At 31.9% G+C, this 24,655-nt stretch overlaps 4 protein-coding genes and 1 long non-coding RNA gene across 6 annotated transcripts in view; 3 read left to right on the top strand and 2 right to left on the bottom strand.

Annotated features, from left to right (window-relative positions):
* Positions 1-18,998, top strand: part of Esp (Epidermal stripes and patches) — a 67,058-nt gene extending 48,060 nt beyond the window's left edge. The window contains exons 1-7 of one of the 2 annotated variants that reach the window (XM_014235231.3): positions 7,890-8,345; positions 11,009-11,500; positions 15,760-16,007; positions 16,180-16,593; positions 16,672-17,029; positions 17,112-17,414; positions 17,482-18,998. In XM_014235231.3, the coding sequence (XP_014090706.2) occupies positions 11,368-11,500; positions 15,760-16,007; positions 16,180-16,593; positions 16,672-17,029; positions 17,112-17,414; positions 17,482-17,984 (1,959 nt within the window). In that variant the 5' untranslated portion in view covers positions 7,890-8,345; positions 11,009-11,367 and the 3' untranslated portion in view covers positions 17,985-18,998. Of the gene's footprint in view, positions 1-7,889; positions 8,346-11,008; positions 11,501-15,759; positions 16,008-16,179; positions 16,594-16,671; positions 17,030-17,111; positions 17,415-17,481 lie in introns of those variants that run through there. The other variant, XM_036356935.2, reaches the window with a different exon arrangement.
* Positions 18,999-20,172: 1,174 nt separating this feature from the next.
* Positions 20,173-20,995, bottom strand: LOC118679852 (uncharacterized). Its single transcript, XR_004975354.2, has 2 exons — positions 20,871-20,995; positions 20,173-20,798 (listed from the first exon to the last, which is right to left on the bottom strand). It is a non-coding gene; the product is annotated as an uncharacterized lncRNA (long non-coding RNA).
* Positions 20,310-21,099, top strand: LOC106617797 (60S ribosome subunit biogenesis protein NIP7 homolog). Its single transcript, XM_014235208.3, has 2 exons — positions 20,310-20,449; positions 20,509-21,099. Exons 1-2 carry the CDS (start codon positions 20,394-20,396, stop codon positions 20,993-20,995), a joined length of 543 nt encoding a protein of 180 aa, XP_014090683.1. The 5' UTR covers positions 20,310-20,393; the 3' UTR covers positions 20,996-21,099.
* Positions 21,100-21,384: 285 nt separating this feature from the next.
* Positions 21,385-22,665, top strand: 140up (RPII140-upstream gene protein). Its single transcript, XM_014235212.3, has 5 exons — positions 21,385-21,657; positions 21,714-21,879; positions 21,935-22,023; positions 22,079-22,349; positions 22,412-22,665. Exons 1-5 carry the CDS (start codon positions 21,476-21,478, stop codon positions 22,502-22,504), a joined length of 801 nt encoding a protein of 266 aa, XP_014090687.2. The 5' UTR covers positions 21,385-21,475; the 3' UTR covers positions 22,505-22,665.
* twf (twinfilin actin binding protein) lies at positions 22,566-24,479 on the bottom strand. Its single transcript, XM_014235187.3, has 4 exons — positions 24,327-24,479; positions 24,189-24,266; positions 23,340-24,115; positions 22,566-23,277 (listed from the first exon to the last, which is right to left on the bottom strand). Exons 1-4 carry the CDS (start codon positions 24,349-24,351, stop codon positions 23,125-23,127), a joined length of 1,032 nt encoding a protein of 343 aa, XP_014090662.2. The 5' UTR covers positions 24,352-24,479; the 3' UTR covers positions 22,566-23,124.
* Positions 24,480-24,655: the final 176 nt, after the last annotated feature.

The following is a 24,655-nucleotide window of genomic DNA, read 5'->3' as shown; positions in this document are numbered from 1 at the left end:
TAAATTTACAAATAAACAATCAATTTATGATCGCTTTAAAGTTTAAACGATCGGCTTCAATACATACGCGCATGAGCGTTTGTTTACATAAATGCTCGTCACGTGATTTTGCCAACTCAATTACATATCTATACGTTACAAGCCTCCTATTATTGCCTCTCTTTTTGAGCTTGTTCTGACATTTTCTGACATACATTTCTAAATTAAAAACAAGTAAAGAAGGGCTAAGTTCGGATGTAACCGAACATTTTATACTCTCGCAAAGTCAAATGGTATACTCGTTTGAGATTTCTTTATATAGTTTAATACTTGTAATTAGAAGTAGGAACTGTTGTCTCAGTTATTTAGACAATTTTTGGTCACAAGGTGGCATACTTTAAACGCATTATTCAAGCTAAGTTTTACGCCGATACAATCATAGTTGTATAGTTGAAAGTAAAGGAATCAGATGGAATTCAAAATGATGTTATATGGGAAATAAGCGTTGTTGTAATCCGTTTTCGCACTATAGCATAGAAATATGAGAAGAATGTTATGTACCGAATTTGGATGAAATCGGTTAAGCAGATCTCAAGATATGGGTTTTCCCCTAAAAGTGGGGAGTTTCACGCCCACTGTGTAATTTTGAACGCGATTCCTTTAAAGTCATCACATACCACCCCAAAAATAAAATTTAATGTCTCTGGCGTATTTAAAGCTTGATTTATCGCGCTTTTAGAGGTTTTTAACAGTACCGTTATATGGGGAGTGGGCGGAGTTGTCACCCATTTTCATACTGTCCATAGAGGTGGTAAAAACATTTGTCTTCAGTGAATTTTGTTATTATAGCTTTAGCGGTTTAGGAGATATGCCCATTAAACCTATTAGGGGGCGGAACCACGCCCACTTAAAAAAAATTTAACTGCAGATGCTCTTCCCTAATATGATCCTGTATGCCAAATAACAGTCTTGTATCTTATTGTGGAGCTTAGTTATAGCAATTTATTCGTTTTTGATTAATAGCGTTTTGTGGGCGTGGCAGTGGTCCGATTACAATGTGTACCAAGTTTCATAAAGATATCTCAATTTTAGCTCAAGTTACAGCTTGCACAGACGGACGGACAGACAGTCATCCGGATTTAAACTAGTCTCTTCATTCTGCCCATTTATATATACATATATATAACCCTATATCTAACTCGATTAGTTTTAGATGATATAAACAACCGTTAGGTGAACAAAAACATTATACTCTGTAGCAACATGTTGCGACAGTATAACAACATTCCATCCAAGGCATGCCAGCCCATATAGTCACATACGTACATATGTACATACTGAATATTTAATTATATAAATTTATTCTACTATAATTAACAGACTTCAGCAAACCTTAAACTAATTTTGAATTAAATAGTATATTAGTAGGCATATTGTAAAATAATAAATAACAGCTAACTGCAATTATAAGCACGTTTAAGTTACACGTTTTTCTGAAGGTACGATAAGTTGTTGACATTAAGCTCTTGAAAATGGCTTATCTCAACATAAAAAATTTTAGGAAATAAAAAAATAACAACTAACACTCTTTTGCGTTATAGTAACTTCCAATCAAATTTTAAAAAGATAAAGGGACTATTTTTCTAAAGAAAAGTTTTCAAATAATTTCAGTCCAACCCTTAAGGGTCCAGTGTGACAGCCTAAAACAGGCGACTTTTGGGAATTGAAAAAAAACTTTTGTATTAATTATTTTAAAATTCCAAGAGTACCATATATTTAAACATATCTTAAAAAAAAACCGGTAAAAGAAAAAAATTAAATATTTTTCGAGTTCGGAAAAACAAACACTGGCAAAATGTAACGTTTTTTAAAAAAAAGTCAAACTTTACCCAAATATTTTGTTGTTTTTCGCCTGCCAAAATTAGTTTTTTAGATGGTGATCGGATCATTTTTAACTGAAAATATCGCAAAATACAACAGATAAAAAATCCGTTTATCAAAATTTCCCACTAGCTGTACCTCACGTTTAGCATATGAAACTACATAGTAAACCAGAAATATGGGTTCAAGTTTTTCTTTTATATCTCAGATTTTTATAGCAGAATTAATAATACGACTTAGAGAAGATCTCTATTTGCTTCTCAAAAAGTGTTTTGATTCTTTAACATTATCTCAATTTCTACAAGCACCTCATTTTCATATGAAAACATTTTTTTTTTATTGTGTTAACTACTTTCCTTTTTACTCCATCTCTATTATTTGAAGTATTATGTACAGCTAAGATAACGCATTCATTTTCTTCCATCGTTCCCACAATATTCGGGTATATGTAAATGAAACAGGCCCGAGTTTATTTACCGGACAAAAAATATCCCTCAGCGGTTTTCTCTAAAAAGATGTAAAATGGTATGATATTATTAAGTCCAAAAGTGACAACTGAAAGGCTCAATTTCAAGTCCTTTTCTTCTTTGCCGAACTGCTCCCCGATTTGGATTATACGTTTGACTCACCATCCCAGCCAGAAGACACAAGTAGTTTTATCTCGTGTATTACCAAGACGTCTTAACGAATATTTTTAGTCGAACCATTGTTACGCCCATAAAATGTCATCCATTAATATAAACCTATAAAGTGCTATAACTTATCTCCAAATTAAAATACAAAATTTGGTTCAAGGAATCATAGAAGAGAGGAGTATTTGCGGTTTAAAAAGTTGCTACCCCGCCCGCTGATAAAAGGTCTTTGTAGCACATCTTTACATGTTACGTTCTGATTTTTTCACTTTATAGTATAGAAATCAAAAACCAATGACTCAATTGAATTAAAATTTTGTACAAATAGTACATTTACGATATGCCATCCCACGTCTAAAAATATTGGAAATTGGACCATACCTTTTCAAGGCCCCAGATACCGAATATAGCTAATTTTTTTACAGAATATATCAGTAAAATTCTGAGGTGTATTATTGAAATTCATAAAGAATATTTTCCTTATAATAGTGTGCTCTTGGGTCAAAAATGAGCTAAATCGATTGAATACTTATATTAGCCCCCATATACCTTTTATTGTATAAAGATTTTCGAACTTCCAGTTGACTTTATAACGTATATACCGGTCAATATGTGAGAAATCTTAAAGAAATTCATCTCCCTGATAACAACGCGTCTTTGTGAAATTGTAAAATGAATAAAATCGGGTCTATACTTCCTCTATCTTCCATATAGTAAATTATATAAGAATTTCAAAATTCCCGTTGGCTTTCTACCGTATATATCGGTCATTATGCAAGATATCTTATCAAAAATAAGTGAACTAATAGTATTGGATTATACTACTATACTTAGTTCCGAAAATGTATGAAATTTGTTTACGAGCTACCCCAACTCCCATATACTCCCATTGCATATAATTATTTTCGTTTTTCTTTCAGACTAAATGCTGAATATGACGGTTAGTGTGTAAGTTAATATTCATAAAATTGCTTGGAGGTATGTTCTTGAGTAGACGTTATTAATGGCAAAAGTTAATGCAATCAGTCCAAATTTTCCCTTAGCCCCAATAGACGCAAATATTTTCTATCCATTTTGACATTTCATCTGACTTTAGGGAAGCCGTTTATTTCGGTCAATATGTATGTGGTATATTTTAATGAAATTAGGTGCACAAGCTGTTTTTTTTTTTTTTGATTATGAAGTTAGTCTAGACCTGGCTCTAGTCCTAATATTCAACACATAGCGACTTTCGAATGTTGGCTTTTTTCTCAGATACCCAAATACCAAATTTAGTCTCTTTTCTTGAGTTTATATTACATATTTCTCGTTTCAATTAGCTTGATTTTAATACAAATTTTTTCGACACGAAGCAAACTGTAGTAATGCAAGTAAGTGAGTTTACGACATATAATATACATAGATTAATAATATACCGAATTTGATTGTAATCCCTTTGGTTTCTTCGTTAAAGCATGGTGAATTCTTACGCAATATTTTTTTCTTATAAAGTTTTTCCCAATACCTGAAAGTGTTTCCCAAGATGTGATCCTTGAAAATTGAGTATAGTATGTTCGGCTACACCCGATCTTAGCGCTTCCTTACTTTTTTTTAATTACCATAAATATTAATAACATATAATTTAACATTGAGAGTTTTGAATTTGTCAATATTTATATAATATAATATCCAATGCAACCTTATTTGTGTATAATGCAACCTATCGCGTTTGACTAGCATCACCTAAACTGAACACCTAGTGTGTTAATATTTCGGGGAATTTTCTACAAAAAAACTAAAATCTCAAGCATGCCAACGAAAATGATATGCTAGCGACCACGCACACACATACACACATCATCCACAACACATACAAGTGCATAATTGGAATTAGATGTAGTAGGTCATTGTCGCTAGTGATTTGTTTTCTCTATGGCCATTGGGGTTTTTTAATCAAAAGAACAGCTTTGAATTCAGATGAATTTTGAACGCTATTTCTATTCTAATTTACCTCGTGTTTCAACGAATATGCAGTGAGGTATAGAAGAAGGTTGCCATATGCAATTTTACAACAAATTATTTTCTGTTACATTAAAACAAACTATACCCAAAAACTCATAATGTGTAAGTAATACCTGTGTCGGAATCTACATTTTAATATACAGCATGATGTTAATATATATGTATTTATTCAAGCGCATCTAATTATGTACATAGGTATATAAAGATTAAACAACGCAAACCAGATCTAACCAAACTTTCCATTCCAATTGCCTCAAGCAAAAAACAGCTTCCAAAATTCCCATATTACTTTTTTCAAAGAATAAAAGAAATACATGCACAATGGGAGACGAAATTAAAAATAATAGCTGGAGGCATTAAAATCTTGGATATTAAAAATAATGAGACAGCACAAAATGAAAACACTAAAAAAAAAAAAAAATATAAATAAACAAATAAGTGGTTAATAGTGCAAAATCTGCAAACAACTAATGCCTAAAGATAAGAAGAGACTTTCCAACAAACAAATGAGAGAATCACTGACTACTAAGTACTTGGCAAAGTGGGCAAGAGCCTGCTGAATCACTTAACAAAGATCTCGTACAATGTATGAAAATTTAATAAAACTAGTATGTAAATTCCATTCACTATCCTGGCAAAAGCGTGTTATTCTGCTATTACTATTATCAAAAACTACAATATAATAAAATATAAAATTGACTCTCGGTTATGCAATTAACGTGAAATGAACAAATTCATTTTGTAAGCACAATAATTGTAAAGATATGTATTTATATAAAATAGGATAGGCAGAGGTGCAGTCAGTATTACATTCTAGTAGAAACGAAGTGTTGAAAAATTTCCAAAAAAAAAAGCTTTTGAAAACTGTTTTTTTTCTCTTCGCAAAGCTCGAAAACGACTAAAAGATTTTTTTGCTAATGAGGATTCCACATTGGTTTTTAAAGATATTTCTTATCACACCACAAATGAAAGAGCTGCTAATAGAAATAAATATATATTAATAATATGTATAATTTACGTAATACAAACTATTAAGTTGATTTAAAAATTTATTGATCATTTTTAACAAATTTAATTTCAAAATCGTGCATAATATTATATAATTTCCCGAATCGCTTTATAAAGGATTCATATTGTGGATCGTTTGGAGAAAGTACATGTTTCTTTCTTATATTTGATTGTCAATACCATATGACTTAATTGCAGATTGTACAATTTAGACTTTATTTTATTTCTTTAAAATAATTTTACAAAATTTCTCTTCTAATTCTGAAGAATACTTCAAAAGCCTTGTGCTTATATAAAATCATTCAAAGCTTTCAAAGTACGGATGATGTTTAAAGTTGCGAGGTTGCGACGGAGATTAACTTAAATTGGATAAAACTAGCTATTTTATATAATACATTGATACAATTTCGAAAGAATGTGAGTTAAAAATCTTAAATAATACAAAAAGCTTTACACTCTGAAGTTACTGAATTCCCTATTATTACTGCATAATCGATGCCTGAAATTTTTTATTAAAACCAAAGCTATTTCTAGTTTTGTGTACATTTTTCGTTCATAAAAAGATTTTGAATATATTTATTTATGAAAATATTGACTTTTGGAAAAAAAATCAAACCTTGTTTAGCAAATTGAATAAAATCAGTTTTAAACAGTTTCAAATAAATAACTTGATTTTGATTGATCAATTTTTATGGTAGCTATATGCTATAGTGATCCGACGAACAAACAGACGGACATTGCTAAATCGACTCAGCTCGTCAAGCTGACATTTTATACATATATATACATACATTTTACAGGGTTTCCGGCGTTTTCTTCTGGGTCTTAGAAACTTCATGGCGAATTGAGTATATAAATATACTTATCGTCAGGGTATAACAGGTGGTAATCTGTACTACATAATTTTATACAATTATATATTATTATTACTCTACTGGAAATTAATAAAATTTAAAAAAACTTCAAATTATTTATTATTATATTATAGTAATTTTGTAAGCAAAACGCCATACTGGCTTCTTTTTAAATTTAAGTTGATTAGCTTCTCACTACGTTATATAATATATAATATGTAATTCAAAATGTCCAGTTCTGTTAATATGAATTCAATACCAGCAACATAGTTAGTACTTTTTTTAAGAAACATCACAGTTATTCTAAGAAAGTCATTTTGATTGCATGAAGGCAGCCAAAGTAACATAGATAAATACAATATTATCTAAAAAAGTTATATTTTATGTAAAACATAATTTAAAAAAAATGAGTTTGTTATGTAAACGCGTATTTTTAATTGCAATATTTCGCAAACTCTGTTGTTTCTCAAAAATCACATATTTTACACTACATTTCTTAAGGATTTAACGCCCTTATTCAACGAGTAGCAATTTCAAGGCCAAATCGGTTGAACAAACAAAAGATTTCGACAACAAACTCGCTGCGAAATTCGCACACATGCGCATTCATCATCGTACCCTTGCTGGTAACTTCACGAATGCTATCGCCTTCACAATCGCCTTCTACAGCGACAAGGCAGTAAGTTAGAATGCCAAAATCACCGACCGCGCATGGTGACTACCTTGCGGCATTGAAGAACGCCTACTGTGACCGATAAGCAGGTAGACGGCGACCATCTGGCGAGCATTGCGACTAAAATATATGGTCCGCAGACAGTTGATGCACAAGCGTTTGCTAATGATTGCTCTTTAAATTTATGAAAGATAAAAATTGTCTAAAAAAAACAATAACATGAAAGCCACGAGTGGAGCCTTAGGAAAACATAAACAGAGAGCATTTCTGCAGTGAAATGTCAACCGGTTAGAGGCGGTTCACAGGCAGTTTGAGAGCCAGGAAAGCACAAACAATACAAGCGGAAACTACCAGCAACCGACGAACGCACTTGTTAGATTGAAAGATTTAATAAAGGCGAAAGAGCACAGGTAACACAACACATACGCGTATGTAACTATATCAGTAAAGTAATTGAGCGCAGTAGAATTTTTGAAAATGAAAAACTCGCTTAACGCGACGCGGTGTCTGCGGCATGAATAGCGTGAATTTTGAAAATATCTGGCACTAACAGAATTCGTTGAGAATAATGCGACAACAACAATTGAGCAAACATAATAAACACAGCATCGAAATAAACAAATAACATACACGAAAATATGTATGTGAAAGCTTTCAAAAGAAAAAAATGCAAAGCCAACAAAAAAATGAGAGTAACTACATACAAATGTTAGTAAGAGCACTAAAAGCCGAACGATCGATCCACTGCCGACTCTGCTCAGCTGCGCTGACTGACGATCAACGACAAGCAGCCGAAAATGACTCGGCGTTGACGAAGCAAATAATCGCTTTGATTTTTATAAAGACACCGTTTGAGCCAAGTTCGAAAACAGTTTAGTTTGAAACATCATCGTGGTGAGATAGTTATTTAAATGCTAAATTTGTACCGGAACAAATAACGGTCAAAGTTAGTAAAGCTATATGCACATACGAAAAAAAGAAAGAAAATCTTGTGTGTGCCAGTATAAAAAAATGAATACATTTAATTGACAAGAAAACCGCTGCAGCGTTTATAAAGTTAAACAGTTATAGTGTTAAACAGTATCTGAAGCACTTTAAACGTTCACAAACATACGTAATAGCGGCTCAGGTTGGGTGCTATGAGCGTTTAAATCGCCTTTCATAAGTTTTATAAGTGCGGCAAGTCAGTGTTTTGACGAAAAATGCCAATAAATTTGTGCTCGTAAACTAGTGAATAAAACCAAGCCCTGTTGAAATTTGCATGCATTCCCCTATTGTTTTGAATTGTGGCGCTGACTCCTAATCAAACAAAAAAATGTAAGCATTCCAAAATATTATATGCATATGTGAGTATGTATGTATGTAAATATATATGAGCACTTGACAGAAATAAAAATAAAGTAAACTAATGCAACTATTCAAATTGTAGTAAAATAATTAAAAATCGATAAAACTTTAACAAAAGATAACTTTTATAATATGTTCCAAAACTCTTTTATATAAGTTTCTAATTTCAATATTAGTTGAATAATGTGCTGCTTTTGACTTATATATATCTTTGCTATACTTATACTATTTCAATTCTTTTCAACACTACTTTCGATTTTTCATATAAAACTAAAACTATCAAAAATATTTTAGCTGATCTATTTGCTGGCATTCGTTACTGCTGTCAACTAATACAATTAAGAATTAGTTAAAACAAACTTAAGTATTGATGATGTTGCTGACATTTTAGTAAGACGCTACTATAAATAATATAAGGAAATTTCTTCATTATTGAAGTAAATAAAAAAAATTTATTTAAAGTAACGAAAATTTCATGAAAAAAATGTTGAAAGGACATAAAATACAAAAAAATGCAAGAGCTCAATATACCTAAGTACGAGTACATATGTAAAGTAAAAATAAATGCATTTTTTAAGAAAAAGCTAGAACTATGCAAACTTTCGCTCACAGAAGAAATTACATATGTTACTCAAAAGCAAAAGAGTTTAGAAAATTGTAACACAATGAGTTTCAAACTTAATACAATTAGAAAAAAAACACAAATAAGACTAAAGCTTATAAAATTAATAAAACTGAAAAAATATTGAAGTTTTCAAAGTTATCAAAATAAAAAGGAGTTCTGAAGCATTCAGCTTTTGCTGTGCTATAAAGCCGTGCAATACCAGCACTTTTAGCTCACTTTTGGACTTGCATATATACATATTGTGTACCATAAGTCTGCCGAAAATAATATTTTTGTTTGTAGAAAAATGTCTGAGTAAAAAAAAAAACGAAAAAAATCCTGAATCAATAAAATATATATTATATCAAAGTGACTTTTTAGTTAAATTGGAACGATATATTATATTTTAAATTGTCCTACATAAAAAATCAAATCGTGGCAAGGCGCTTTTCTAGAGAGCGTGTTGGCATTTACATCTGCAAACACCTATTACGTTAGTATATTATTTCTAAAAGCAACCGCGAGGTGTTTTTGTAACAATTTTTGTAAAACAATTTTCAAACTCTCCTTCGAGAATAGCTGTGACAATCCATTTTCTCGCTATCTACGAAACGATCTTTTTCATCATCACGATCATTTCTCTAAATCTGCTGTACTAATAATAATGCCCACTTTTCTAGGACCTACACTTTCCAAATTAAAAAATATATATTAATAAAATAATTTATAATATATTCATATCTTTAAAAAAAAATTGTATTTGTGAAATTCTAAAGATGAACACTTATTCTTCAATGTTTCTAAACACTAAAGTGCTAATTTTTATAAAAAAAAAACAAATGATTTGTACTACCAGACTCCGGCCCACTTAGCTTGTTTATATACATATAAAATACTAAAATTTTTCTTAGATGCTTAATATGTATTTGTTTTAGAAACTATAATACATTTTTGGCTAGTTTCCTTTAAGGATTAGAACAAAATTTATTTCTAAATTTCCAGAAGTCGCTTTTAAAATTCAAAATCAAAGCCTACCGAATGATGGATACAAAGTTACGCATAAGCATAAAATTCTCAATATGTTTCCACTTTATCCGATTATTTTACAAAGTCAAAGTAAACTTTTTATTTCACAAGTAGCTGTAGCTATAGCAATATATCATACGAGAATGTTTATGTATGTAAATATACAAGGAATCGCGTGCAATAATTGTTAGCGAAAACACAAATGTACGAGTTCTTATGTATGCACATACATCTATATGTATGTAAGAACATATGTTAAGGAAAATATTTGCAAGTTTCTTGAAGCAATATTTCAATAAAATAAATTAACTTAATTCATTCACATTGTTGTGCGCTGGCTCAGATATATACAGACATCCTAAATTTAGGCTCTCAACCGGCTGTAATTTTGGTTTTTCTTATAAAAACTTGTATATGAGCTGTTCTTTTTCAACATCACGCACAAAAATTTTGTTTATCATAATTCGACAAATCTTATTACGAATATAGTAATGTAAAAGTTTTAAATAACATACAAATGCAATATAAGTAATGCAAATCTAATATGAGCAAAGCTGAGAGCAAAAACAAATTCATTTAATGTTTCTGTGGTAATATGTAGAAAAAGCATAAGTCGACTTAAGATAATGTTAAATTGTGAGATGGTTCGACTTAAGGCTTTCTTAATCTAAAAAGATAATTCAGAATTGATAACTTAAAGCTTTCATAAAAATTAAAATATAATTATATCTAAAACTTTACTTAAGAAATCAAAAAAACTACCTTGGCTTAAGTTAACTTAGACTCCTTTTACTTATTGCTACGGAAATGTATTGCATTGTATATACGTATATACATATGTATGTACTGTATATCACTACTGTGTTTACGTTTTGCAAATAATTTACTAAATACGCAAAATATCCAAATACAAAAACATAAAAATAATAACTCAAGAATGTAAAAAAATAGCACAAAACGGAAACGTCGTCATTAATTAAATCTCATATTTCATCCATTGCAGCAAAATTCCGAACTAACAACGCAGAAGGAAGAAAGAACACAAAAACACAACAACTTTTTATAAATTCCAAAAACAAATATTAAAAAAAAATATATCTACACAAATATTTTTCCCTGCAATCTGATAACGACGAAATACGAGCAGCAGAGGAATTGCAAAAACAAAAAAAAATACTCGCAAATAAAAGTGAAGAAAAAACAACACTAACGAAGAGCTTAGCACAAATTAGTGGCTGTGTGTGCGTCTGCGCGCGAATTCTACGCCAACAAGCAAATACTTTCACAACGACAGCTGAACACACATAGAGGAAGTGACAAGTGACAGGTAGTCGGTGCAGAAGTGACAAGTGCGCATACACAATGAAGACAAATCCCGCATTGGATCACGTGTATGTGAACGATGGTTTCAAGTGTTCTTCGATCAGCATTACAACGAACGGTACGGAACAGAACAGTGGTAGTGGCGGATCGCAAGGATCAAACGAGTTTATATGTAAGTACAATAATGCTAAAGTACTTGTGTCTTATTTGTTCGAAGGTGTACAGTGCTATCAATATTTTTTTTTGTATTAATGAATGTACTTGTGTCATATTTGTTCGAAGTTGTACAGTGCTATCAGTATTTTTTTTTTATTAATGAATGTATATTAAAACAAAAAATCAGCAAAATCAAGATTTAACCTTAAAAAAACTTCAGTGTTTATATTTTGAAGTGAATTATTGAAAGCTACTTCACATTTACTTTCCTTAATTCCACTTAAACCTATTAGTAAGTAATTACTCGGTGGTACCTCATAAAATTAAATTCGAATTTCCATACTGCAGTCCTTAAATTGGTTCGTCAATGGTTTGGTTCCAATGTTCGAAATAATTTGTGATTATTACGGCAAATATATGGTCACTTTTTCAAAATTTTATCATCTTAACAAATTTCAAGAACCTACATTTTATTGAGTGGTTATATACTTGAAGATTATAATTTAAGAATACGTCATTGCTCTTTTTTTGCTTGTGGCAGAGCAAGATTGATAAATACAGGATGTTATCCCCGTTACTTTTTTGGAGAGCGTTTGACACAAAAATACTTTAATTCGTGAAATAGTGAAGGAAAGGTGGTGAAAGGATAAATTACTATGAGAATTTGACATCTCGTTTATGATCTCTCAAATTATTATTCCTGCAAGTGTTGTCATGATGCAGAAATCAAAATTATTCATGTCAAAAAAATTTTACAATCGCACAGTCGCTATATATAAGAAATTATATAGTAATAATACCCTTCATATTCCTCCATTTATATGCTATATATACATTTATATGTCTAATATATAATATAATATATATAAATATATAATATAATATATACTAATTAAATTAACTGAATAACATCACTTCTAAAAATGCAAGAATAACAACAAATCAGGCTTAGCAGCTGTTTAAGATACAGCTAGAAATATTAAAAAAAACATGTTTAGACATAAATAAACGTGTCATTAACCTTATTATCACCTAAATCCACGTTTGCGCTTGCATAAAAAGTGTTTTGACATATAAAAAGAATAAAATATATGTACAAATATAGCAACATACATATATATGTGTGTACATATATGTTTTTATGTATATTATGTGCATTCGAAACAACTGTCAAAAGCCTGTTGAGCGATCTCTACGTTTGAAGCGGCAAAGGTAAATATTGAATATAATGAGTACCAATTATGGCTCATTTCGAATTCAGCTGTCATACAAATTGACACTTACACATTTGCACGCCTTTAACAACAAACATACAAAATATGTACTCGTATGTACATATGTATGTCAGCATATACTCAATTCCGCAGCACGCGAATTAATGTGTCAATTTGCAAATATTTTAACTGCTTTCCCTAAATACACGCATACAAAATTAGTAAGAATAAATATTAGGGATGTTGTGTATTTTTTGAAACAAAAAAATAGTTTTTAATTGTTTAGATTTTTTTATAATTAATTGGCTATAAAATGTTGCTAGTTTTATAAGATTCGATTAGAATTAAAAAACTATTATTTATATTTGTACATATGTATATATCTTTAAAATAAAATTTTATTCTTCACTATGGACCCTTTGGGTGCTTTCTTGAGCTTTTTACATGCTACAGTATAGTCCATAGATATTTCTTATTAAGTTTGATTTTAATGAAACAAAGTTTGGGATCCCGTGTAAATGCGACCCGCTCGGTTTTTACTTTAAATTACCGAATTTCGCAGAAAAACGTTTATGTACATGAAATAACTGTGAACATCTTTTACTCTTTTAGTTAAAAAATTTTAAATTTTACCCTAACGTCTGATTTTCGATTTTTTTTACCAAATCAAAACAGGTCATTATATGGGGAATATTCTGGTACTTTTTGATGTTAATGCTCCGCTCTGTGCGAGTCTTTTGTCAAGGAGTTAGGAATTTCAGCTTAAAACACACAAAACGATCATCACTATAATATTAGTCACAATATTCATTATATTTATATTTTAGTTTTTTCTAGATTTTGTTGAATTATTTTCTTCATATTTACAAAAAATGCTGGATATCATTTTAACTTAAAAATAAATTGATGGTTACTGTAATCAACAACATTCGTGACACAAAATATCCTTTATATAAACTTTATATATTTCTAAACTTTTCACACAAAATCTATCCCTAATGTATATTTAATATACCTGCAGATTTATATAGCAATATATGGTATATACACAGACATAAGCCTTATTACAATACGTCTCCATCGCGCATGTGAAAAGATTGAGGAATTGACTAAAGTACGTCGCATATTACGTTACCGCAATATTTTTCATTTTTTTCACGGTTTGAGTAAAAAATCAAATTCCACACCGGTTCGCACGCCAGCGCTATTAATTGAAAGGCGGCCAGCGTCAATTCGCTGCGCTATTGAACTTGTCTCCACCACTATTTATATTGAGAGTTAGCGTGCAGTTGTCATTGGCAGGCGTTAAGTCTTACAATAAATATGCATACGTAAATATTGAAATACCAAATTAGTGCACATATAGCTAACATACAGCGTAGGTATAAAAAAAGCCAACAAATTCGTGTGTGGAAGATCTCCAACCGCTTAACCAAACATCGTTCATAAATTATTTTATCGTTGACAAACGATAAAAACATATATGTATCGATAAATGTCCGCTAAATTTTTTTATTAGGAATATAGATTCTTTCGGACTACTGCTCCAAAAGAAAAAAAAACTATTTTAATTCGACGCCAAATTCTGCTCACTCAAACTCAACCCTACTTCCCTATAAGCACTTATTAATTTACTGCTTCTAACTCAGCATCACCTAATCAATCACATAATATGCAGCGCATTTTATTGAGGAAACCTTTTTACCTGATTGATTATAACTTTTTTTTATTTAACAACAAAAACAATTCAAGGAAAAGTATACATTCGAAAAAATAATACACTTTAATAATAGGAAATCCTTAATTGTTAATTGATAGACAATGCAATAAAATAAAGTGAGTTTTCTACTTAGTTAGAAAATCATTTAATTGCTATCAAAAACAATACGTCATATAATAAATTATTAGCTGCCTATGTAGTAGCTCAACACACCCACACAATTACGAAGCGCGGGAAAATTGTTGCCACCAACACAAAATACATTGGAATGATCATTATAATTACGTTGAATAGTGAGTTTAACTCAATAACTGTACAGTGTGCACCCTTGGCAATGAAAATTATATAGTTAGCGAAATATACAAAAATAATAACAACAATCAAATTGTAGTTAGTCCGCTGTGGTGCGTTAAAATGACTCATGAACTGTTGAGCGAGTGTTTTTCGCACACTTTTTGTTTGAGCTCGATAAATGCTTTTCCGCAGCGCTGCACATGAGTTATTTTCACAGACAATCTTTTGAAAGTACAATGGACTTACGCTAATATAATATATACTCATATATATATACACATAATATATATGAGTATATATACATATATATGTAAAGATTTGTTTGCTTTAAATCATCGAATTAAACATAAACTCGTGATTATTTTTTGTACAGAAAAATAATTGTAGCGCTGATTGGAGGTCAAAATCACTAGATTTTATTCAATTTTCGGAAAAAATATCAGTTATCGAAAGTTTTGACCGAATCTAGTGCAATCAAATATTTATTCTTTAATTAATGTCGTTCCTTGTGAATTTTAGGAAATTAAACCGACTTATTCGCTACGATCGACAAATTTTATATTTTAAGTAATTTAGTCGAAAATTTTCGGATATGGGAGTAATATATGTTCTAAGTTTTTTGGATATATTTCATGATGTTTGGACTATCTACGATACACGTAGTAGGTCTTATTGTGTCCCGATTTCACTCATTTTAAAACTATGCTAAGAGAGCATCACGGAAATATTATTAACCGAACTCCTTCAAATCGGTCAAGTAGTATGCCGAACCACGAAAAAAACAATTTTTAATTGATTCGCACCTAGTACAACAATACCATTCCTCCTTATTCTAACTTTTCTGCCTAATTTTGTGTTTTCGACGTTATACTACAGTACCTTCTTGCACCATGTTAATTTTAATATTTCGTTTTCAGAAGTAAGTCGTTTAAGTAACGATTATATCACTTATATAAAAAATTAATAAGTAATTTAACCCTTTATTTCAACTTTCTCGTATTTTATAACACTTTCTATAATACTTCCGTTTGTATCTCTTTCATGCAGTAACTGAAGACGGCAAAAAAATGATTCCACCTATTAAGACAATGGACTGTGCCAAAGCATGGGTACAAGATCGCACCAGACGCACCTTCAATCGTAAGACGCTCTACAAACGCCTGCCCATACTCAATTGGTTACCGAAATATTCCAGAGATGATGCTGTCGGTGATGTGGTTGCCGGACTCACTGTTGGTCTAACCGTTATACCACAAGCGCTAGCGTATGCTGGAGTAGCCGGGCTGCCTGCAGCAGTAAGTTGAAGTCTTAAAAAAACGTGTATTTTTTAAAAGTTCAGAAACAATTAACTTGGAGGCGCTAAACTTTTTTTCAGTGCTTATTTTCAAATTATTTTTTATTATATTTTATTATTGTTATTTTTTTTGTTTTATTAAATCTAAATTTTTTATTGTTTTCTATTTACAGTACGGTTTATATGGTTCCTTCTTAGGCTGTTTTATTTACATTTTCCTCGGCAACTGCAAGGATGTGCCCGTGGGTCCCTCCGCCATTGTGGCGTTACTGACGTTTCAAACTGCCAAGGGTTCATGGCAATTAGCGGTGTTACTCAGCTTTCTTTGTGGCATTGTTGAGTTATTTATGGGCATTTTCGGTTTGGGTTTTCTGCTGGATTTCGTTTCCGGTCCCGTCTCTTCTGGTTTCACATCGGCCGTTTCACTGATAATTGTTGCATCGCAAGTGAAAGACATATTGGGTATACCTGCGCCTGGTACGACATTCCTGGAAATTTTAACGCATATTTACGAAAATATCAAAGAGACACGCGCCTCCGATACAGTATTGGGCCTCACATGCATTATGGTGCTGCTGATGATGCGGGTAAATTAAAATTAATTATTTCCTTAATACAAGCCTGTTTTATTGTTATTATTATTATCATCATATTGTTGCCAACAGCTGCTGTCATCGTTTAAGCTCGGTCCTAAAGATCCCATGTTGCGCTCGAAGACACAGAATGTGCTTAACAAAATCATTTGGCTCATTGGCACCTCACGCAATGCCATACTTGTAATTGCCTGTGGCATTTTGGGTTATATTTTACACAGCGATGATGGCAATATACCGTTCCGTGTCATTGGCTACATTCCCGAGGGCATGCCCGCCATACAACCCCCACCATTCCATATGTCGGCCAATGAAACTGCCTCTGGGCATGAAGAAGGCTTCATTGATATGGTGAAAAATTTGGGTTCTGGGCTTATTGTGTTGCCGCTCATATCGTTGATGGAAACTGTCTCTATAGCCAAAGCTTTTGGTAAGACTTTTAGCTTAGCAATCTCCAAATTTTTTATACAAAAATATATTCTTTATTTAAACAAATAATTATCTATCAATAGGCAATGGCAAACCGGTCGACGCCTCACAGGAGCTCATCGCTATTGGTATTGCAAATATTGCTAACTCGTTCGTGCAGAGCTTCCCATCCACAGGCGCACTGAGTCGTGGCGCTGTCAACAACGCCAGTGGCGTGAGAACCCCGCTTAGCAACATCTACTCGAGCTCTTTGGTCATACTTGCTTTGATCTTCTTCACACCCTACTTCTTCTTCATACCGAAATCAACGCTGGCGGCGATTATTATTGCTGCCGTTATGTTTATGGTGGAAGTGCGCGTAATCAAACCAATGTGGCGCGCAAAGAGTGAGTTCCGAACTCTTATATCCCCATAAAATAGTTAGTCTAATAATAAAGGTTTCTTGTATTCTAGAGAGTGATCTTCTACCCGGCCTCGGAACATTCGTCGCTTGCTTGGTTTTGCCGCTAGAAATCGGCATACTAATAGGAGTCGGCTTAAATGTCATCTTCATTTTATATCACGCAGCGCGTCCCAAAATCACCACCGAAATTCTCACAACATCAGCGGGCAATGAGTATCTGATGATCACGCCCGATCGTTGTCTGATGTTCCCTTCAGTAGATTATGTGCGCAATCTGGTGACAAAGCACTCGATGCGACAGAATGTGCCCGTCGTCATCGATGCCTCGCATATTTACGGCGCTGATTTCACTGCGGCCACTGTTATAGAGTCGTTGCTGAGCGACTTCGCAGCGCGTTCACAACTCTTGTTCTTCTACAATCTGAAACCCAGTATTTGTGCGTTATTCGAAACGCTATCGCCGGCGGAATTCGTCGTCTACTATCAGGAGGAGCAGCTGGATCAATTATTGAAGGATCGTAATTATGAGCAAAAAAAAACGATAATGGTGTAGTTGCACCTGGAATTGTCTAGTTATAACGGTAATTAAAAATACATTACCGTTATGCTTTTGTTGGCTGAATTGTGATCGTGCTGAGTCTTGGAGACCCACACCAGAAAATGGTTGGTTAATACTGTTAACTATTCGCTTTTGCTTTAGTTTTATAAATATTACTTGTTGGATTTAACTAGTTTAGTATTTGTAAAGTATGCAAGTTTAATATTTTAAATACGTCCCTAACTTTAGATATGTTTACATGTTAAAAACACACACATTTATGTATTTAATACATATGTATGTATGTATAGCTGCATAACGGTTTTAATTATGTAAGCATATTGTGAAACCGAACAATGGAGTATTATTTTAGTATTGATCACCAAAAATGAAAACAAAAGTCTTGTACGCTTTACATAATGATTTATATATAATTAAATATTAGTAAATTAATTTAAAGCGTTTGAAAGTGCCTTAGACCTCATTTAGCGTAAATTTAAATTTTCTTTAAAATTTATATTTATTTTATGAAATGCATAGTATGCACGAAACAAGGAATTGTTGTGCATTAAATTGCAAAATTATCAAAATGAAATGTAAAGTATAATAAGAAAGAAACGCCAAGAGTGCTATGTACCTAGTTGTAAATGCGGAACACTTTGAAGTTCGTCGAAAATGTTAAACACTAATCCTTATTTGTTAAACTTAAAAATCGTAAAACTTAAATAATACATAATGAGCGGGGTGAAGATGTTATATAACTAATGCAGCATTCAAAAAAGCACGTGTTATGAAATAATTATATTATTTACACAATCAACAAACACGTACTTCATTAATGAGTATGTATGCATGTATATAAAAGTCCTAAAATGCTAGTGAGTCTTACCATTTAAATCTAAATTTTATGTAATTATAGTAACTAACTTAAGCAAATAATCTAAAATATTTAAAAATATAGCGTTAATTATGACTTAAATATTTAATAAGTAGCTATGCAATAAAGCGAAGAAGTTGTGTCCTCAAAAATGGCTGATGTTTTTTATTTATGACTTGTAAATCTTTTATTGTATATATTAAAAGCTCTTCTGGATTTGGAACACGCACCACATGTGGTACTACCCTATTTGAGGCAGACAGCGATTTTGCAATCAAGTATGATCTTTATCAAAACAACTTTCTTGCTTTTACTACATTAAAGTCCGCTATTAATACCGTGCTGCAGGGCCGTAGAGAGAAAATTAGGGACCAGGGAGAATATAGGATGCGAACCGCCTGATCCATCAATTTATTGATATTTTACTTTTTATTTTGAGAAAAATGTATGTATGTATATATTAACTTGTAATGATCGAGTAAAGCATAAATAAGAAATATTGATTCAGATTTGAAAAATTTTCTTTTTTAATTGATACTGATCGCTGAGAAGTCTGCGGTAGCATAATTTTATATTATAACATTATATGTAATTATTGTTATAAAATAGTGAGTTGTTGAAAGAAAAAATTTTGTGAAGATATCTTATGAAATAAAAAAGTTTTGCATACAAGGACTTGATTTTTATCAATCAGTTTCTATGGTAGCTATATACCATAGTGGTCCGATCTGAACAATTTGTTCGGAAATTTTAGTGCTGCCTTGGATAATAATCCATACTAACTTTTGTGAAGGTATCTTATCATCTTCTTGGTGAGAAAAGAATGTGTGCAAAATTTCAGATCGGTATCTCAAACACTGAAGAACTAGGTCACGTATATACAGACAGACGGACATTGCTCGTCATTTGTATATATGTATACTTTGAGGGTCTTCCTATAGACGTTTCCTTCTGGGTTTGGAAACTTTATGGCAAACTTAATATACCCTGCTAAGGGTTTATATATGAAAAAGAGTTTGCAAAATATAGTAAATCATATCAATTTGTATATTATTATTTTATATTTACATGGAATTAAAACATTGCTTATATAAACAATGCAAAAATCGATAATACGAGTATATAAATGCTACTTGAAACCTCGAAAAAGTAAAAAAGCACTACTTAAACCTCTTACGAACGGATATAGTTCGTACAACCGCGGCAACTCTGCATTTTCAATTTGTAGAGAAGTAGCTAACTTGCTTATATAAAAAATAAGTCATAATTGAGTGGTCATTAGTTTAACATTATAAGTACGCTGATTTATAAATTTGAGTTAAAAAGTTGTAATTTTAAAATAAGCTTTATTTAAAGAATTTTTAGTTATTTACTGTATCCGAGTTATTTCCAACTAGTGGCAACAAAACATACAATTTTTTATACGTACTGTACATAAACAATGTGCACGTGTGTCAAAACAACTTCACGTTTCGGTCTGCACAATTTTTATATATTAAACTTCTATTTCAACCTTTTATTTAATTAATTTACGTTCCTTATTCATAATGAAGAGATTAGGTGACGAACGGGCAAAGATTCTTTTCGAAAAGTTGTCGAAATAGTGAGTAGATACGAATACCGTAATAAAACAATAATAACAAGTATCAATTGAATTTCTAGTATTGGCACCAATGTAAAGCAACTGATAGATCGTCCGGACGGCACGTACTGCTTCCGTGAGCACAGGGATCGCGTTTATTATGTATCTGAACGTATATTGAAACTCTCCGAGTGCTTTGGTCCCGAAAAGCTTATTTGTGTTGGCACATGTTTTGGCAAGTTTTCAAAAACAAATAAACTGAAGTTTCATATCACGGCTCTGTACTATTTGGCACCTTACGCACAGTATAAAGTCTGGGTGAAACCATCATTTGAGCAACAGTATCTTTATGGCAATCACATACCAAAATCTGGTCTAGGACGTATAACAGAGAATGCCGGTCAATACCAAGGCGTTGTGGTATATTCTATGAATGATTTACCTTTAGGTTTCGGTGTGTTGGCACGTTCCACAACGGAATGTAAGACTGCAGATCCAATGACCATCGTTTGCTTTCATCAGTCAGATATTGGCGAGTACATAAGATCGGAGGATACGCTATTTTAGTTTTAAATGTGTATATATGTATGTAATTTAGAAGAATAAAAACTGAAACATTGAAATCTAGTCGATGTATTAGATTTTATAATGATTTTATTATTAATTATGAATTCAAAGCTTTGACTTTTGTTGAAAATGTTTGCTATTTGCCTGGTTTTTAGCTATCACCTAAGTGAAATAGCAATAAGAATATGTATATATAAGTTCTGTTTTTTAAACGTGAATTGATAATTGCACTTAAACTATTTCAACGACATAAATATCAAAAGCCAATTAGCTGTTTTAATTTAATACTATACTAATTTTTAACAAAAAATTTATAGGGGAAATTAATGGACAAATGCCACACTTGCAGTTGTCAAAACATTGTGATTGTTTTTGTTGTTGAATAATCCAACCAACCAGCTGATAAACAGCTGTAGATTAAAATTAGTAGTCTCTAAAAATTTATCCGGCATTTAGTATCCTAAAGTCGTTTCAGAAATTATGAGTTTTATTAGGAATGGCAGAAGAATACTCTTAGCTGGGATACTGCCAAGTTTACCCGGCGATCCATCACAAAATGACATAGTTTCCAAAGATACAAAAACGTACAAGGCATACCTACAAAACAAACCCGATCTAAATGAAACTGGTTTGGATCGACTTAAGAATATGTTTCAAGTTGAGTAAGTTTAAGAGTTAAAATTAATTCGTATGATGTTTAAAACATTTTTTCCCCCAGTGAATTCGGCAGTATCTCTTCCGAGTTGAACTCTATTTATCAGGCAGGTTTTGTTGGCTTTCTATTCGGAGCTATCTACGGAGGTGTTATACAATCGAGAGGTGCCTATTTGAATTTTATGGAGAACAATCAAGCAACCGCATTCAAATCACATCTTGAGGCAAAGGTTACTTAGAACATTTATATTGCTCATATATTTTGCTAATTATTAATTCATGCAGCGCAAGTTGCAAGATGAAGTAACCATGAGTTTTGCGAGAGGTGGCTTTAAATGGGGATGGCGAGTTGGTTTATTCACCACATCATACTTGTAAGCAATAAACAGTATTGTATGTAACTTGTTAAAGTATATTTTTGTTTTATAGCGGAATAATAACTTGCGTTTCGGTTTATCGAGGGAAGTCTTCCATATTTGAATATATTGCAGCCGGCTTCATTACTGGCAGTTTATATAAATTGAATTTGGGCCTGCGGGGTATGGCCGCTGGAGGCATTATTGGTGGTGTGATGGGAAGTATTGCCGGTGCGGCATCGTTAGCACTTCTCTATGCATCCGGTACTTCAATGGAAGAAATCCGGTACTGGCAATACAAATGGCGGCTGGAGCGTGAAAATATGGTGCACGAAGCAATGAAGGTAATTTGTTTAAATAAATTTAAAGAAACCTTTTTGATAACTTCCTAACATTTATTATTCAGAAACAAGAAGATGAGTCTCACAAAACACCCGGAATTTTTAAAGAGCACGACGAAAAAGTAGGTGATAAAATAACTCTGGAACCCATTAAGTAAGAAATAAAGCGAAATAAAATCGTTGTACATGTTATGTGAATTAAGTGGTAACAAATTAAAATATTTGTGGTACATACATATGTATATTTTATTTTAAATACATTTGTATTGTACATATATCGCAATTTTTAAATGATCAAATACAACTACATTAAAGACAACATATGTATATTCTTAATTGTTAGATAAACATGATCATTTACCATTTAACTATTTTTTATGTATATTAATTATATTCTTTCAACGACAAAACTTTTAATGCAATTGAAAATCACAATATGAATTGTTCGAAAAATATATGGAGAATTGTTACAAACGAATTTAAAAACAATTTCTTATAATTAGAAAGCAGTAATACATGAAAATGCATATTAGTATGTATGCCTAAGACACCATACATCGAAGCATTGGAATATTATTATTGCACACATATGAATATATGTAATTTAATAATTCATATTTCATACTTTTTTATATGTATTAAGTTGAAAATGTTTAAAGTTCAGTTTTTTGAATCCTAATTCAAAGCGAGTTTATCATGAGATGGAAGAATAAGGAAAGCATTAGTCATATTGCTGCGATATGAACATGCAGCTTAGTACTTAATGATGTGACTGCCCTTAAGATAGCTCTTGCGGACGAGTCAAACGTTTTGCACCGCGATTCGGTGGGCCTTTCGGTTTTGCAAACGCTGGTCTGCTGGCAAGTTTTCTAGGATGAAGTTCTTCGAGCAGAAACTCCTCAGTCAATTCTGCACCGCTATCAATTTCCAACTGTAAAAAAGGTGAATATATGTATGTGAATATATTTTATAAAATATATACAAATTGTTTACCTTTTTCACCACAGTCACACCAAGGGTGTTTAGATTATCTAAAAACGGAGCTTTGCAGCTGGAATACATCATACGTTCACGCACCGAACATGTATACCCAGGCATAGAATAAATGAAAATAAATGCCTCTTGATAGTCACCTTCATGAGTATGTTTGAAGAGATATAAATGATAGCGTGCATTTTCTGTTGGAATTTGACGAGGCAAATCAATCAACGACACAACAGCTGCTTTAGATACATGTATACGTTCCTCTTCAAGATCGATTCGAAATTGTAGATAATCATACGAGCCGTGGAGTAAATCCTTTATAGCTATCATAGTGGCGTCAGTCAAAGGACACGCAACTCCACCTAAAGTTTGGTGTCGCGTGTCGGTATTAATATCGGTGTTGATTTCAGTTTTGCGCAATTCTACAAGTTCTTCTTCGCGTGTTGTTAATGGCGCTGGTGCCGCAAAGTCTTGTTTATGCCTTACATATCCTTCAAAGGTGGTTTCTTCTATTGATGTCGCATGTATTTCCTCAGTGATATGTGCTGAACCAAATTCATTTTTAAGTGTCGCTTTTGTAGATGCGTAAACCATCTTTTGTCGTATTGTGGCCGTATCTGGTACCCAGCTCAGCAGAAGCCATGCATATCCCAACGATGTTTTACTATCCAAACGGTAGAGAATGTAACATGGTACATTTTCTTCTATTAATGGCCCTATTAATTTGTCATAGTCTCTTTCCCAGTCTTTCTTCACATCTACTGTAGCAGTACAATTCAATTCCTCTGCAATAATATTATTATCAATTAATACCACTCCACACCCTTTCCGCTTTTTTATCACAAAAAAAAAACTAACCATTTTCTATTGATACCTTTATCACACGTAGCTTTCCATTTTTGCTTTTCGCAAAAACTTTGGTGAGTTTTTCGTTAGCTAAAATAATTTTTTTTTAATTAATTAGAATTATATTATTTCGATATTATATACATATACCTTTTATTCCAGTTTGATGCGACATTTTTCTATTTTTGGCTTATTTTTCAATTTTCGGCAAATATATGAATATAAATTACTCACTCCAACACACCAACAAAAATGTTTACTGCTATCAGTGCTGCTTCTTTACTTAAATTATATATTAATTATACATTATTCTATTTTTGTTGCACATATTTTAAAAAATAATTTCATCAACTGCGGCTCATAATTATATATTTAATATAAAATAATAGCAATACATTCCTATTTTCTTTGTTTAAAAATTTATTTATTAAAAATTTCTTATATAAAAAGTGTATACAAAAAATGTTAGACTTAGCAGC

Source organism: Bactrocera oleae, chromosome 2 (assembly GCF_042242935.1).
Source record: "Bactrocera oleae isolate idBacOlea1 chromosome 2, idBacOlea1, whole genome shotgun sequence".
NCBI classification, from domain to species: Eukaryota; Metazoa; Arthropoda; class Insecta; order Diptera; family Tephritidae; genus Bactrocera; species Bactrocera oleae.
This window is presented reverse-complemented; position numbering and strand designations above follow the sequence as displayed.